Source organism: Perca fluviatilis, chromosome 2 (assembly GCF_010015445.1).
Source record: "Perca fluviatilis chromosome 2, GENO_Pfluv_1.0, whole genome shotgun sequence".
NCBI lineage: Eukaryota > Metazoa > Chordata > Actinopteri > Perciformes > Percidae > Perca > Perca fluviatilis.
This window is the reverse complement of record NC_053113.1, coordinates 43718658-43736344: the sequence shown is the minus strand read 5'-3', so window position 1 is coordinate 43736344 and position 17687 is coordinate 43718658. Positions and strand designations below refer to the sequence as shown.

The window sequence follows — 17687 nt, the reverse complement described above, 5'->3', positions numbered from 1 at the left end:
GCATTTGGATTAAACTCCCCCTTTTTTTTAAATTGAGGTAGACAAGCTACATTTTTTATTTATTACCTTATTTTCCTGCCTTGAGTCTTGTCGAGTGATTGACAGTTGAACAGTCAGCTAATTATTTAAAAAAAAACAGAAGAAGAAATCCACCGGAAGACACGACACAGGTTCCCTCTCATCATATGGAGCGCCTCACCAAATTTCACTCCTTTCGGTTTCGACTAGCCTGCTGTGCGGATGCATCTAGATTCCTAGTCGACAGTTAAGTAGCCAAACTTACTTTATGTTCTAAAATATTGTATTAATCTACACATATACATGACTAGTAGGCCTACGTTACAATTCAATCAGGAGAGACTTCGTCTGCAGATATGCAAAGATATTTATTGTACAACTGTATGATATTGAATGTACAAAGTCTTTTGGAGATTGGACTCCATCGAATTAATAATCTTCGGGGGAAAAAAAAAAAACCCCGCCTGAGGCAAACAAAGAAAAAAAAAAAAAAACAAAAAAAAAAGGCTTAAAAAAAAAAAAAAAAAAACCCCCGGGGGAAAAAAAAAGAAACTGACAGAGACTGAACTGACACTGACCACAAGGAACAGATTAAAGCCTTTGGACTGAGACTGAACCATTGTTGTTGATTAGCATTGTAAGATTGAGTAGTGATTGGTTAATATTTAAATATTCTGATTGTTAAAGCAGACTGTCATTATATATTAAAAAATAAAAATAAAAATATATAAATAAAAAAATATTATTTATTTATTTTTTTTTTTTTTTTTTTTTTTTTTTTTTTTTTTTTATTATTCATCCTCTATTACTCCTTCTCACAGTTGTGGCAAACATAGTTCCCCATTTCCTCTGTACAGGCCTCGTGTGCCCAGCCGTAGCAGAAGAAGCACTGCAGGGCTCACAACATACAAGGCATTCCTCATCCTTGTCATTCTGGCTTTCTGCAACAGACGGGCAGGTGTCAGCGGCGGTGGTGCAGAGGATGGCAGGACCAACTGCAGCAGAGGACCAGGTGGTGGTGGCAGAGGTGGCTCCAGGAGGAGCAACTGCAGAAGAGGACCAGGTAGTGATGGTGGCAGAGGTGGCTCCAGGAGGGGCAACTGCAGAAGAGGACCAGGTGGTGATGGTGGCGGAGGCGTATGGTCTGAAATATGTGCCACCAGAAACTGAATTTGAATCATTTATATTTGAATTTGAATTGCTAAACTTGAATTATTGCATTGAAAAACTGAATTTGAATCATATAATTTGAAATTGTATTGTTTAATTTCAATCATTGCATTGAAAAACTGAATCTGAATAGTATAATTTGAAATTGAATTCATTCGTTTGTAACTGAAGTCCAATAAAATTTGATCCTCACTGAAAATTCAACTCTCTAAATATCTTCACATTCAGTTCTCACAATTCAGATTCAGTTCTCAAAATTCAATTTCAAGTTACTGTGACAGACATCTGGGTAGTTGGAGGATGAAGGAAGAGCAATCGAGCGCAGATCGATAGGTAGAGTTCAGTGGCGCAGGATTAGCTAGCACTAAAGATGCCAGACTGTTGTGCTGTTTATGGATGTTGGAACGAAAGAAATGAAAAAAAAAAACAGCAAGGGATAACAGTTCACAGGTGAGAATGTGTTTTATGATATATATGCCGCCTTGGACCTGCAATCTGAGCTCCGGCGGCAGCGAGAGGTGGAGAGTTCCGTGGCCCAACGGCAGCGTCTTTTTCCCCGGGCAGGAACACCGCTTTGCCTCGCTGCTGTGCCGGTCCCCACTGATCCATATGGGACCGGCCAAAGACAGAGTGGTGATTGGCAGGATTTTCCACGTAGTCCAGGACGACCTGTATGTAGATTTCGGCTGGAAATTCCACTGCGTTTGCCGGCAGCCGGCGGACGGAGAGAAGCTAAAGCGGCAGCAGAGTCTGTCTGCGGCTGCAGGATCTGGAGCTCACTGCCCGCTTCCTGGGAGCCAAAACCGACACCACACTGCTTGAGGCCCGTACTGCTGGGACGGCTGGAGGGAAGGGAAGCCCGGGAGAACTAGAACAAGGACTCAGCGGAGCGGACTGTCACAGCCTGCTGAAGTTTAAATCACAGGTTTCCTAAAGGGAGTCTGGCTGTGGATGACGAAACATGACTTTAAGTCATAAATAACTACATGCAGAAATAAATGAATAAATAGTGGAGGGGTGAGCCTGGAGTGGACATTTCAGTCTGTTTGAACCTCACTTTGAAGCAGAACCTCTTAGTTCAGAAGGGTGAAGTTTCTGTTTGGACTCAGATCTGTGAACTGATTATAATAAATATTCTTTGTATTAACACATTAATTAGTCTCTTTGTTTTGTTTGTTACTGCACATGATGATAAAGCTACACTTTTAAATCACAAACAAAACTAACTCTTATATGTATATAAACGCTCTTAGGAAGGAGACAAACGATCAGATATTAGAGTTGATTAAAAATGGACTCAAATAATAATTTACGTTTTTATAATTTGCGTTTTAATGTGGAAACATCTTGTATAAACTCAGGGGACTGGCTCTTACATCACATTGTATGGCAGGCTTGCTGATGTGCAAAGTAAACCAATGCAATTCAAATGTTTAAATTAATATGTATTTTCAAGAAGGCGAGAACAGCCTTTTTCTCGGTACCTTGGAGGATGGCTTAGGTCGACGCTGTTTCGCCTCCTCCAAAGCTGCCCTCACCGGAGAGTCTGTAAGTATTGCAGTTGTCCTGCAAAATTAAATGGGACATTAACTATGGTTATAATTATTAAAATACAAAATGCAAAAAAGGCAAAAACTGAACTCTACTTGCCTCTTTCTCCCTTTTCTCATTGTAGTCTTTCTAGAGCCAGCCTTGGGGAAAGGACGGACAATCTCCGGGCTGAATTCTTCGTCAGAGACTTCAATGAGAAGAAAAAGACGAAGAGGATAGATTAACTTTTATGAACTTTTTTATTCTATTTATTTATTTATTCATTCATTCATCGACTTAATGTTGCCTACCTGGAGTAGCGTTTCCAGCCTCTTGGACCTCGTCACCTGCTGGGGAAAGAGCCTTGGGAGGAGGACGGTCAGTAACGTATGACGGCGCAAAGTCATCGTCGTTGAATTTCTCAGGGTTAAAGGGCCAGATCCCGGTTCCAGAAAACCCTGAGATGACATTTGAAGCCTGCGCTGCCAGAGGTAAGGCTGCTGCAACAACAGATGGCACGTCATAAATGCAGAGGTTTATCCCTGGGTGGCCTCTCATCCACTGGTCTGCGGCCGAGTTGATGTAGGTCTTCAATGGACCAAAGACGCTACAGGCCATCGGCTGCAGACGGTGGGTGCAGTGAGGAGGGAAAAACAGTAAAACTATTCCATTTTCCCTGCAGTAGTCGATGGCTCCAAGAGGAAGGTGGGAAGCGTGATTTTCGAGGAGGAGCAGCAGCTTGGAGTCCTTGTTGACCCGGGTGTTGCTGGCAAAGTGGGCCAAAGTACAGCATGAAGTCCCCTCCTGCATCCACCCACTGCCACTCGCAGATCCAGCGCAGCCAACTGGACCCCCCCTGAGGAAATGTGGTTGGAATCTCTTTCTGGGGAAAATGAAAAACGGAGGGATAATTTCACCCTGTGCATTTCCTGCAAGGGCAAAGGTGACCAGTGTCCCTCTCTCTGCAGAGGTCACTGCCCCAACCTGCCGCTGCCCCTTGGCAGCCACAATCCTGTCCGGCACAGCGGCACCTGGACGGTTATAACTCCTGCAAAAATGTAATTATATTTATTATATATAATCATACATTTATTTGTATATATGTATAGTTTAAGTTGTGTATGTGTATATATATAGTTTAAGGTGTGTGTGTGTGTGTATATATGTATAGTTTAAGGTGTGTGTGTGTAAATATGTATGTATGTATGTCTGCCTATCTTATTTATATATATATATATATATATATATATATATATATATATATATATATATATATATATATATATATATATACAGTACAGTACCTCATTCAATGCGTTTCCTTTTTATTTTCATGACTATTTACATTGTAGATTCTCACTGAAGGCATCAAAACTATGAATGAACACATATGGAATTATGTACTTAACAAATAACTTAAAACATGTCTTATATTTTAGATTCTTCAAAGTAGCCACACTTTGCTTTTTTATTAATAAGTGAAAAAATTCCACCAATTAACCCTGATAAAGCACACCTGTGAAGTGAAAACCATTTCAGGTGACTACCTCATGAAGCTCATTGAGAGAACACCAAGGGTTTGCAGAGTTACCAAAAAAAGCGAAGGGTGGCTACTTTGAAGAATCTAAAATATAAGACATGTTTTCAGTTATTTCACACTTTTTTGTTAAGTACATAATTCCATATGTTTTCATTCATAGTTTTGATGCCTTCAGTGAGAATCTACAATGTAAATAGTCATGAAAATAAAGAAACACATTGAATGAGAAGGTGTGTCCAAACTTTTGGGTATATAAAAATTTAAATGAATTTACCGGTTTCATCCATGTTCCAGATGTCTTTGGCCTGGAAGCTGTGGCGGTCAAGGACCATCTTTAAATTAGCAAAAAAGGCTGCCACATTGGTCCTAATAAAACTGGTCAGGCGGGAGTTACTTGTCGCCTGGGGACGGCGGATGGAGAGGCTCCCACTCCGCTCCATGAAGGAGGCGAACCAATCCTTCCCGGCCATTTTTTTCTCCCCCCAGGATGGAGGGAACTTGCAGCTGTACCTCACTGCAATTTCAAAGGCCAACTTTCGTACCTGAAGGGTTCATAAAATGTTTTCATTAACTTTATGAACTTGTCCTGTAACCTATTTATCTATTTATTTATTTTTAAATGTCTGTGTGAAAATGTTTTCATCAACTTTATGAACTTGTCCTGTAGCCTATTTATTTATTTATTTTTAAATGCCTGTAGCCTGTGTGAACCCATGTTGCCACTAACCTCTCTGGGGCTCAGGCCGAAGTAAATTGCAGCCGCCCTCTTCAGGTAGGCCTGCAGCTTTCCCTCCTGATTGGGTGTGAATACCCTATTATTAGGGGTCCAGTACCCTGGAGGGGTAACCATCACTGTCCCTGGCTGTGCCTCTGCTCTCCTCTTCACAAATCTAGACAGAGTGACATGGCTAACGCCATGCCTCTCTGCTGCCTCTCTGATGCTGGCTCCCTCCATCACCTCAGCATAAGCCCTGTTATATGTAGCAGGCGGCACCTGCCCTCTGGTCGTTGTTCTGACTCTTTTTCTTGGCATTTTCTGTTGATTTATGTGACGAACATTTGTTAATAATTAAAAACTACTTATTATTCATTGCAAGCATTTATTATTTCAATATATTGTGTATACAATGTGACCGCATTAACAGCGGTACACGCATAACTGTATAGCGGGACGAATGAAACAGCTCATCCCGACAGCAACAATTGACATTTTAACCTATTTTCCTCCTGGTAGATCTTGCGTGCTGTACATGCTGACGAAATTTGACATTTGCAACGTGTATTGTTTTCGAGATAACTACAGTGTTTCATTCGTCCCCTGTTTCAATCGTCCCGGTTGTACCCTACCCATCAAATATTGTATAAATCGGATGAGCCGTTCATGAGATATAAACTTTTTGTACTTGTAGCGCCCCCTAGTGACCAATTTTCGTAAAACGCATGGGGGACCTCCAGAGGATCATGGCAAAGAATAATCTAAAGTTTGGCATTGATAGCATTTATTTTGGCTGAGATATGGTTTAGTTGGTGTTTTCATAGTTAGCTACACAAATTAGTTTGTGCATTATATGCGCAATTTTTATCGTATAAAAATTCTTTCCATAACTTTTAGTTAGGTCAGTCTGGAGATGCTACTGTCGAAGTTTCGTGCAGATCGGTCGCACGGTCTAAGAGGAGTTCGAAAAAGTAGGTTTTTGATAAATCACGATTTTTCACGCATAAAAGTCTAGGCGGAAATGGGCGTGGCCTATATCATGTGATTCAGTTGGATCCAGGGAACGCGTAGATGTATGTTTTTTAAATGTCGGGTGTACAGTGTGGGAGCTATAGGGCCAAACGCGTTTTTTCTGCTATAGCGCCACCTAGTGGTGGAAATGAGTAGATTTTTGCGCCTGAGGTCCTTGCGGAGTTTTAGACCAGTCCTGAAAATGGCAACCCCCCACCATGTACGGTTTAGGCTATAGTCGGAGTTTTAGGCGGAGAAGAATAAAAATCAGTAGAAAAACAATAGGGTTCCACAGCTCCGCTGGAGATGTGAACCGCGTTGCCTTGCAACACGTGGTTCCCATGCCCCCTCGGGCGGGCTTGGACCCCTAATTAATGGCAGCATGCGATTAAAAAAAATGTAGGCGTTATGCTCGGCCCTTAATCGCATCGCGATTGACGCGTTAATGCTGACAGCCCTATTTTACATGTAAATGTCTCCTCCCGGATGTTTTCAGCATTGGCTGCCACTTCAGTTGGCCACAGTGGCGGCTCGATTTTGGCCAGAAAACACCTGCATCTTGTATGTAGGCTTTTTTTTTACCCATCAGCTTTATTGTTTTTAGCTGTATATCAATTTGTGGGATGCTTATTCAGCAGCATTCACAGTATTGTTATTTGATTCTTTATTTTTATTATTCCGTTTGCTTACGTTCAGCTATTCAGTTCATTCTGCTATTTATACTTAAATACTATAAATATTAAGCTTTTTTTACAATTAAAGTCAATGAGAGCAGGCTTCAAGTTCTTCAAATCCTCTTCTACTTCAAAATCTATCTTCTCCTTCATACTTTAACCTACAGACGTCATCCAAACATTAAACCATTCAGGACAAAGATCGGCTATTCAGGGTCTATTAAGCATTTTGATATCTTTTACAGTTTTTGTGAAAAAACTGTTTAAGTTTAGTGTTACTTTCAGGCATTTTCATCGATTATAATGGGTGTGTGATTTACAGTGGGTGATGCTAAAGCACGGAGCCTTAAAAAAAACATCTTAGTCTCTTCTCTATAAATTGCTCCCACGCCCACAATTTTTACTTGTCATACATGATTTATATGTTAAAACGTAGATATTTGTTATGATGAGACAGAACGGACCCAAAAGCAAGGCTCGACAAAACAGATTTATTGGGCAACAGAAACTAGATGGGAGTGGGGAGGCGGATGCCGAGGGCAGCAGTGAGGGTTTTCTGGGGCTGGAGGTAGGATTGAGAAGGAGCTGGGGGAGCGCGGGGAAACCGGGGCCAGGGGAGCCGAGGAGGAGGCACTGGAGTCAGGGACGGACTGGGGCTAAAAAACAGCCCTGTACTTTCTCTCAAATAGGCCCATCATCCGGCCATTTGCTCCCAGCCGTACGCGACAGACACTAGCCAGGATGTCCTGATACTATGCCACGATACTGTAGCCTATCAGACAAGGTATTATTAGCATTTAACATCTCAAATGATGGTTGTGTTTATTAATGAAGCCTCAGCCTTAAAATAAAAACGTTACATAGTCATTGAAATTAAAATACAAATAATGAAATGTCACTGTCTACAGAAACCCCAAATTACACAAACTTATTATTACAAACGTATTACTGACAACACTTTCAGAGATAAAGTAGGCTACTTGCTGTACCTGAACATTGGGATTAGATATATTGTAGGCCTATACCAAAACTACACTGAGTGTTAGTTATTATATAGCCTACTATAACTATTCAAATATAAATGTATATAACGTGTTACTTTTATTTATTAACTTTTATTTATTTATTTAATATTTATTACACTTTTGATTCATATTAAGGCTGTGAACTGATGAAAATGACTAGGCCCTATCAATGTTGTCTGTGAAGCTTTCACAAACAACCACCAGGTCTTTGCCAGTTCCACACTAGTAAACCAAATATGAAAGACAAGGAAAAACGGCACTCTGATGGAAGACTTTTTATTTATTTTTTATGGTAAAACATTTGGTTACATTTGGTGAATTATTTAGCCCCCTTCCCTGTTTGTTAGCACGTTTAGAGTGGTACAAATGCATGCCTGATGTTTTCCCGTTTAATTTAATACCATAATCTTCATCCTAGCAGCAAAAGTGAGTTCACTACAACCTCTCATATACAACCAATATACACAAAAAGTGAAATCACGGTCAACCCGCGATTCATTTCTAACGCGTTTAATGTTTCAAATTAACCTAACAGAAATTATTAAATATGTTAAGTTTGACAGCACTAAAAGGCACGATCATTTTCATAATCATGATGCACATGCTCATGTTGAGCTGACAACATGCAATTTGCTAAGATAGGGATAAAGGCAGCCTATAGTGTTTAATGCTCCTGGCATTTACCAGTAGGCTAACTGTACGTACACACTGCCGCCGACTTGAGCTTCTAAAGATACCGGAAGTCATTCATTTTCAATGGAAGCTGGCTTCTCTCAGCTGCAAGGAGCGTCAAATCTGTCGGCGTCGCGTTTTGGGTGTTTTGAGCATCCAGAGCGTCAATCAGAAAGTTGAACTTTTGGTCAACTTTATGGTAATGAGCTATGACGCGGTTCAGCGGCAAGCAGCAGCAACCAATCGGAATATAGACGTCCTTCGCGCTGGCTGATCCCAGAGAAACATACGATGTAAACTTTTGTTCCTACCAAGACATTAGGCTTGTTCGAGATGAGCCAGATCTGCGGAGAATCGATCACCGGCGATCGGCATGCTGTATGCCGGTTAGATTTGTGTCCGACTTGATCCCGACTTGCTCTGACGTCATGCACACGTGGGCAACGATAATCTCACGAGACCAAGGCGGCCGCAGTTCTGAGACGCAGGCAGCGCAGTTGCTTTTCACCAACTGCAAGACGCAGGCGGACCCAGTGCATGCTGGGAAACGCCGGCCTCTCAGCTGATCGAACAGCTGATTGGTTCAGAATTGACTCAACATGATGACGTTTTATATAAATGTTTTATTGATTTTGAATCGGAGGGATTTTAACTGCGATTTGTCTGATTTAAAAGCTTATTCTGTACAGAACACATGTTGTGTGGCTGATAGTTACATTTAGAAGTCAGAGAGACTAAATCCATTCAGATTATGGATCATCTACAGTGTGTTGTTAATTAAAATCAGCAACAGATTGCATGTAGAGAATTTTGACAGCTACTCTGTCATAATAAAATCAACTGGAGACTGTGTAGGAGCTGATATATGGGTCTGATAACATTTTATTAAATCGGAATCGGACCACAGTGTTTGTGTCACTTCCTGTTCAGCCTGAATGCTGCTGGAATCAGCTGGAAAACTGTCCGACTTGAGAGCGGACTTTTGTCACCGCCCCCCGCTGCTCCCGTCTGCTCTCGTCTACTTTACAGGCGAGGCGCAGTTCATCTCGAACGAGCCTATTAGTTCCATGAAAATGGAGGAAAATCTCATAATCGCCGTTGCTGGGTTCCCCTATCATTTATGATATGACAGTGTTTGCGTATAGGGACCAGTTAATGTTACCTGCCGTCACATGGTCTCTAAACAGTCCGCTCACGGTGAAGTCCTGCACGGATCAACAGCTGGCGGCTGCTCGCTCTGCCTGCATTCTGCTGCGGTTCAGCGGCTAACAAGCGAGCTAACTGCTAACAGACACCGCCGCGACCAACAAACAATACAAATTCTGTCATTATATATGCAATTTATAAAAGGTTTCTAGTGTCAATGGATTGGCCGCTTGTGCTTTTTCTTCAATCGTGTATTGAACATGATCGATGAATGCTGCTCAAGGGGGTAAGCTTCACTTCAGAACTCGAACCTCCGATGGCGCCATTTTGTTGCTACAAAGGTATCACCTCCTGTTAGCATTCCACTGACCACCATTTTTTTTTACGTCACTTGACTGCGAATAACTTTACATCTGAAGCGTTTAAAGACTCTATTTGTCCATTGTTTAGTTCTAAAGAAACACGACAATGTATAAAAGGCTCCATTACCTTGTACCTCACGTTATGGCTCCGTAGCAGACGTTTCTGTAAAAATAGGATATTGATTGTGTCATAACCAAGTGACTTACTGTCGCACAGTAGAGGAATTACCGTATAGTACAGGAGAAGCTTGCAGGCAGTTTCGACTTACATTAGCTGTTTAGGTTTAATTGCTAATGTTAACTAGCATGTTAGTTAGCAATAATTAGCCTGTGCTTATGTTATCTCCTTACATATACCTACACTCTCTGTCTCTGTAAGATTGGGAATGATTGAGATTTCTCTTGGCACAGCTACCAGAAGACTTACAACTTTCAGACACGTTGCTCACGTCACATTTACGTTGTCTCCGTCAGTTGGAGGCTGCGCAGTAAAGCAAGGGATCACCGCAAAAGTGCTTCTAATAGCCTTCACTGGTCTCCGTCCAGAGCAACGGGATCTATTCCCCTTATTCACTGCGCCTCCATCTTGAAAACCAAAACGAGGCTAGGGGGTACACTCTAAACCGGAAGTTCAGTGACAGAGCGCAGCGGGCGTCTGTCGTCATCAGGTCGTCATGGCGGTACCTGTGTGCAGGGGCGCCGCCAGGAATTTTGGGCCCCATGACAAAAAATCTAATTGGGCCCCCTCTGCGCAGCCATTGTCTCTAGGACCTAACTGTCCCATCAAAAGCTTTACATAACTCTAATTAAAGGCTTGCAACTGTCTTGCTGCTTGTAGTTCAATACTAGTACTAGCACAATATTTGCTGCTGGTGATTTGTACATGCATGCAAGCAGGGGTTAAATTAGAATTTGTTATGTGGGAGGGCTCTCCCTAGGGGGGTCCGGGAGTGCACCCCCAGGAAAAAAAATTGAAAAATAAACCGTTAAATGGCACTTTCTGGAGAGTTTTGTGCAAAGAAATGGAGAAATAGAGTCTTACATGATATGTGGAAAACTGCAAGGATAAGAGTCTTGTTGCATTGTTGTAGTATCAACAGGTATTAGGGCATTAGGGACAAAATAGACATGCCATTTCAAACATCTTTCATTTATTGTCAGAAATATCATGTTTTCAAAAGCATCACTTTCATTATATTTTTTGTGACATATTTAGACTGCAAGCAGGCACATCCGGACACTAGTAGGCTTATGTGCCGGGGCTGAGCCCCGGAGAGCGCCGGCCCTATTTAACCCCTGCATGCAAGTCTAGTATGTATTTCACTATTTGATGCAAGATTGCCATATACTAATAAATAACACTAACACTACAGAACATTGACCCAAATGACCTAGTTCTGTATCACCACCACTTGATTACATACAGTAGATACGATAGATTTGTTTGTGTTTGTGTGTGTGTGTGTGTGTGCAAGCTTCTCAAATAACTTGTCTTTCATGATGGGAATAATAAAGTCTGTATCTATAGATGTCATTCCATAATTCAATCTAAATGAACGTATCAAACTGGATTATTTTAATATTGTCTGTATCTTACATGCAGGCTCAGGTAAGCTACTCACTGTTTCCAACTGTCCAGCATCCAGTACAGACAGTAGGTTGTTGTTTTTTTAATTTTATTTCATAATGATCATTATGTGATAAAATAATTGTTATTCATGTGTTTGAATTTTTGTCATTAACAAATATTTCATTTTCTTTTTTTGTAATGGTAAAAAGAGCAAGAGAGACAGAGAAATCCCCACAGACTCCCTGCAATGATGCTAACTGGCATGTCATTGAACACAATGTTGCTCACCTTCTTCACTGGGACAGGGAGGGGCACAGTTAGGGGGAGACTGGGGTGCTGCTGAGTCATCTGTTGGTGAGTCTGCTAAAAGGGGCAGGGACAATGATTGAATATGAATATCTTGCTAAACGTTTCCCTGCACTTATTAAATGGTGATTAAATGTAGGCTAACACTAGTCTGTAGCTAGCTAGCTTATTTCACTATGGACATTAAGCCAACAGGTTAATACCACTCATAGACTAGAGGATACCCACCTTTCTTGGTGAAAAACTGGGTTACAGTTTGACACCCTTTCCTTTGTTTTCCCTCTCTTTTCTCTCTTTCCTTTTTTGAAAACCAGATTTTGATATAACATTACTTGGCAACATTGCGGTCACTGTAGTTCTGGCGCATCTACTGACTGCAACTAAACACCGTCACTGAGTGCGCTAAGGCAGGACCAAACCATTTCATGCAGATACAGGGGGGTGGTCGGTCAATATGGATGTTTACTTTTTGGTCAATGGGGATATTTAACTTTTATTGCCAAAAACAAGTAAAACAAAGAGATCATTAATTTTATTATTATATTTGAAATATATATACTTGAATGATGATGGTTTAATAATTTTATATTAGTTTTTACATATTTTTTGGGGCCCCTGTCAGTCATGGGCCCTTGGAATTGTCCTAACTTTTCCCCCCTATTCGCCTTATTTTCGAACGCGGAAATAAATATGGGTCTAACTTCCGGTTTTTGTGCGGTACTTCCGTTTCATCGCTTCCCTGGGCAACACTAACACAAAACATTAGCTTAACTAAATTGGTAAACTATGTCGTGGGAACATTTCCAAAAATCGCTTAATAATCCAAATGGCAGGTCAGTGCCACACCCTCAAACTATTCATGAGTGGGAAGATGACATGAAGAAGTGGCCTCAGATCACGTACGAGGACATATTTAATTATTTTGTGTTGTCACTTGGTGCGGATGGGTCTACAATGCGCAATTATAAAAGTACAGAGGCGTATCAGTACCTTCACAGTGGAAAAGTTGGGAAGGTGTTAATCAATAACAACATAATCGATGACCTGGTATTTATGAAGGCTGATGTTCAACCAAGCCAAAGCAAGTCTGACGTTCACTCTGCATGGATCCTGACTACATCTACCGGCACTGTTGAGACGGCCGGGTGCTCCTGTGTCGCGGGACAGGGGAAGTCCTGCAGTCACGCAGCGGCGATCTTATGGAAGGTAGGTTAATTAATTGCCTGTTCAGTTGTCTGTTTTATATACAGTCTATGGTTCAGTGTCAAAATATACTTACGTTAGCTGTTGCCTCGTTGTGATTATGTGATTGTCAGTTTATTTTACATAGATAGCAGTGCTAAATGTTTGGGATTTAACTAACGTTACAATTTGATATCAAAACGTTAACTGAACTGTTGCCTACCTCATAATGTTTAGGCTTTAAGTTTGTCACAACATTGTACCAATCTGATGTGTACTCACCGAGCTCTTAATGCAAGTTTTTCACATAAAAATAAGATAGATTTTAGATTAGATTAAGCTAGATTTACATTGAAGCTTCGTTTATTTCTATTTGATACCCAGACAATACAAATAAGTGCTAAAGAGCTTATGAAAACATTGGCTTCTAAAGCATTTGTTAAATAAATTTTTAGTATATGACTAACGTTTTTATTTTTTTATTAACAGATCGTAACCTTTTCCAGATAAGTAAAGTCTAATCTCTTGTTCATTGATGTTCCTTGGGTTAAGGTAAGGTCATTCAAGTTTGGGTAAATGTAATATTCTGTCAGCACACCACTTTTTGGTGAACCACCTCTTCTGTGTAGGAAAGTAAAGTTTATATTTTCACCAATTCTAATTCATACCAGTCTAATCTCGAATGGCAATTTGTTTAAGTACATCATCATAGAAGTTGGAAAAATATGGACAGTTTATAGCTGTCCATATTTTCTATATAAGTATTGTGACACCAAGGACTGTAATACATTAAAACTATGCAACTGTTCTATTTAAACTTTGTTAAAGGTGCGTCGGTTTGCAGTGTCCAAAGGTCTGACTGGATTGTCCTGCACAGATGAGCAGCCCCCCCGAACTCAGGGACACAGCGTAATTTAGTCCCCAAAAGGTTGAGCAATATATGTTTCAGGCACCACAAAGAAAGTTCTGATGTCTCTGAGAACATCCTGCCCATCTCTCCATCTCTACCGCCAACTCCTGCCTACAGCTCACATGAAGCACTGAAGATGAGCTTAGAAGCCGCAAATGTTCCAGTGGGCAGCCTTCTGCACAAATGCATCTCTGCTGAACCAGAGCAAATTCCAGCAGCTCCCACACAGCTCCAGCAGCCTCATAGTGAACATGGCACGGACATACAGTGCCAGAAATGCATGTCATTTTATGATATGTACATTAAATTAGATGGGGATAAATGTGCCAGTTTGGAGGAGTCCACTAAAATGCAGAGTGCCTCCCACTTGTGGTTTGATGCTCGTAAATTAAGAGTAACTGCTAGCTCTGCAAAAAGGTCCCCGTCGCGTGCATCTACTAAGCCAGATAACTTTCTTAGAGAGCATCTGTTTCCTAGGTTCCACGGGAACACTGCAACCAGGTATGGCCAGGAGAATGAGGAGGTGGCCTACGCGTGGATGGAGAGCTGTGGGTTTGTAGTTGAGAAGAGAGGCACTGTAGTTAGTGTTACAGAACCATGGCTTTCTGCAAGCCCAGATGGTGTGGTTAACTCCACGGAGCTGCTGGAGATTAAATGTCCTGTTCTGGCCAAGAACTGTTCATCTCTGGCTGAAGTGTTTTCCAGCAAGCTCACAGATGTGAAGATGGTCAACGGGGTTCCACAGCTGCAACCAAATGGATCCCGTGGTTACTACCTTCAAGTCCAACTAGGTATGTTTTGTACAAGATTAGAGAGATGCAAGCTGCTTGTCTGGGCTCCATCTGAGAAAGTTGTCATTGATGTGCCATTTGATTTGGAGTATTGTTCACAAGTTCTACCTAAACTCAAGTCCTTCTATTTTAGTTACATGCTGCCAAGGATTGTAGATGAGTTTCTATCAGGCAGACTTACACTGTGCCATAAATATGTACATATGTGTTTAACAAGTTAAATATCGTTTTTCTGTAAACATTTAAAGTCTAAAAATAAGTTGATATTATACAATACTTGAAAAGGTGCCAAACACAATAAATATTTTTTAAAACCTGAGATCCAAAACACATTCTTGTGCATTATAATTTCACTGGTTTACAGTTTACTGTAAAATAACTAATCAGCAGTGCAGAATAGAGATACCTGAAAAATTAAATGTTAAAGACAAATGACATGTGCAAATGATAGTACAATCAAGGCACTGCAGGCTGTCAAATAATTATTTACAAATATTAAGCTACAGTGGAAATCAGGATCTTTTTGACATGTAGACTTCTATACTCAATCAGCATCCTCGTGGATGATTTCCCCCTGCATGTTTACAAGGGCTGCACAGATTCTGAGGATTTTGTCCATTTTGTGTGCCAAGTTGATGGGTACAGTCTGGGAGATTATTTTGAACACTTTGAGCCTCCTGATAACTCTTTCCACATGTATGCGCACATTTGCAATCCTCCTTGTGGCAGTTACATCCTCATCAGACAACTGCCCACCTTTATGAGTGAACGCTGGTAGAACAAGGTTAACCTTCCTCTCAAACAGCAGATCTCTGATGGTAAAGCCTCTGTCTGCCATCACTTCATCGCCGGGACAAAGATACTCCAGGAAGCCAGACTCCTGAGTGATGAACTTGTCACTACACCTGCCTCCATAAGCAGGAGAAATAAACATAATAAGTCCACATGGGGCAATAGCAACTAAATACTTTATAGTATTGCTGGAATAATAATGGCTCTATGACTCGCCTCTAGAGTCAAGGTTGTGTGGTTTCTGCAGGGTGGTCTCAGTGCAGTCAATGATGCAGGTGGTGTTGGGGAACTTCTCCCTGAAGCACTGAGGCATTGTGCTCCGGATTGTCTCCCGTGGCAGCCAAGGAATGTAGATCCTCATGTGCTCCTCCATTGTGTCTATCCAGTAGGAGAGGATCCTGCTCACTAACCCCTGGGACACAGCAAAGCGTTCTGCAAGATCACCCTGGAGTAGATTCTTAAGTTCAACTAAGTTGCATCATGGTCCAATATTTGATCCATTAAGTGCATCTTAAAGTTTGCTTTATAGAACTGTTCCAGATATTTAACATGATCAAAAAGGCACAGAAAGGCCTGTGTACAACACACAGCTAGTGTCATTCTTCAGGATGGCATGGGCAAGGGGTTCTTCTCCACCACATTGTGTTTCTCTGCGCATACATGATTCTTCTTTTGTCCTAATATGTAGGTGTGATCCATCAGGGCCTGCAACCTCCCACTGAGTGTCAGCATCTTTAGCGTAGGTGACTCTGACTGTGGAACGGCCTGGTCAGCTTCCTCAACACAGTGGCTGTGCCATCTGCCAAACACAAGACCACATAAGCCCACAACCAGTTTAGCAAACAACATAAAGCATACCTAGAGTACTTACAACTATGTTAACACCAAGCTAATAGAGCAACACCTGTATTGGTGCTATCCAAATAATCATATTGCATTACATTGCTTCCAATTTTTACAAATGCCCTGGGCAGCAGGGTTGAGAAAAATACAGATGTATCAATAAATATACAGAGAGAAGAAACTTAAAAGACAGTTGGCTTTATGTGAGAGCATAGAGGTGAAACTCGAAATGATATAGAGAATTAATTTATTTCAGTAATTAAACTTAAAGGTGAAACTAATATATTATATAATGCATGTAATGAGTCTATATAATATATTAGTATATATTAGTTTCACCTTTAAGTTTAATTACGGAAATAAATGAACTTTTGCACCATCTTCTATAATTAAACATCCGTTAACTTACCTGTGTCTGCTAACCTCCTGACACGTCTCCTTGGAGTTTTATTGGGACTTCGTAGCCCAGCCACTTTTCTGGTATCGGGTGGTCTTCTGTAGGTCTTGTGTTCACGAAATGAAAAGAACAAACATAACGCGGTCGTTTCGGGGTTTCTTCAAATTTAAAGCTTTTAACCACAGGCGAAGGGATTCCTCATTCTTCGGCGGGCGGGTAGGGGTCGTGGGGGCCACATCCACATTCAGCTCCGTTGCGTTCGTGTGATTTAAACACTCTTGCTCCAAGTAAAGTTTTCTTTGTACCAGTTATTATGACACCCTCTAACTGCACAAACAATCCCCGGCGTTCCTCGAAGCCCAAACGATTTGTTATGATAACTTAGTTGTTACGAAGGATTAACTCTACGGTGAAAAGTAAGTTTAGCTGGGTTTAGCTAGCCAGTGACCGGAAGTGCTTGACCGAAGTCTCGCACAAAAATCCGCACTCAGCGCTCCGTCCTTATTCGTTAAAAAGAAGGTGAATAACGCTGCCCCGCAGGAGCTAGCCTAAGCCAACATGGGCTTAGCGGATAACGGTGGTACTGCACCCCAGGCCCAGAAAGACTTTTCACATAGACATTACATGGCGAAAAAAACGTCTATATTTCAGCGGATAATTAGTTTCGGGGTATATCAACCTACCAGCCCGAACACTGAAAGGGTCCTTGTTTAAAAAGTTACGTTTTTTTAACATTTTTAACATTCACTAGAAGCGAATACAGAATTATTAAATTTGAAATGATGAATGCGCATAATGGACGCGAGCAGACCCACGGGACTGCGACCGGTCCGCTCTCATGACTGTTCTCCGAGCCATGCGTAGCTAGCTGTAATAATGGATATAGCTAATGGTTGTAATTCACCATGTGTTCTATTAATATCGTCCATGGTATTATCTTATGCAGTTATGATACATCCGAGGGATGTATGTATGTTGTAGCCTAAAGTTACGTTACGATGTAACGTCATTACGCGTTCCCAAACTGGCGGGG

The 17687-nt window shown here is 41.3% G+C and overlaps 1 protein-coding gene across 11 annotated transcripts; it reads right to left on the bottom strand.

Annotated features, from left to right (window-relative positions):
• Positions 1–807: 807 nt before the first annotated feature.
• Positions 808–12204, bottom strand: LOC120572363. Of its 11 annotated transcripts, none has more exons than XM_039821649.1 (9): positions 11968–12200; positions 11722–11796; positions 9991–10026; positions 4986–5294; positions 4533–4800; positions 3030–3766; positions 2839–2926; positions 2673–2754; positions 808–1162 (listed from the first exon to the last, which is right to left on the bottom strand). In XM_039821649.1, the coding sequence occupies exons 6-9, from the start codon at positions 3526–3528 to the stop codon at positions 980–982; spliced, it is 852 nt and encodes a 283-aa protein (XP_039677583.1). In that variant the 5' UTR covers positions 3529–3766; positions 4533–4800; positions 4986–5294; positions 9991–10026; positions 11722–11796; positions 11968–12200; the 3' UTR covers positions 808–979. The 11 variants fall into 11 exon arrangements, with proteins under 11 accessions (XP_039677583.1, XP_039677593.1, XP_039677611.1 ...); XM_039821659.1 differs by having other exon boundaries at positions 11722–11793; XM_039821677.1 differs by lacking the exon at positions 11968–12200 and having other exon boundaries at positions 3030–3601; positions 11722–11952.
• Positions 12205–17687: the final 5483 nt, after the last annotated feature.

Coding starts and splice junctions, on each gene's coding strand:
- LOC120572363 (XM_039821649.1), bottom strand. CDS start 3,528: ATGCAGGAGGGGACTTCATGCTGTACTTTGGCCCACTTTGCCAGCAAC. Junction 2,927..3,029: donor GGCTGGAAACGCTACTCCAG/GTAGGCAACATT, acceptor TTCTCATTGAAG/TCTCTGACGAAGAATTCAGC. Junction 1,163..2,672: donor GACCTAAGCCATCCTCCAAG/GTACCGAGAAAA, acceptor CACATATTTCAG/ACCATACGCCTCCGCCACCA.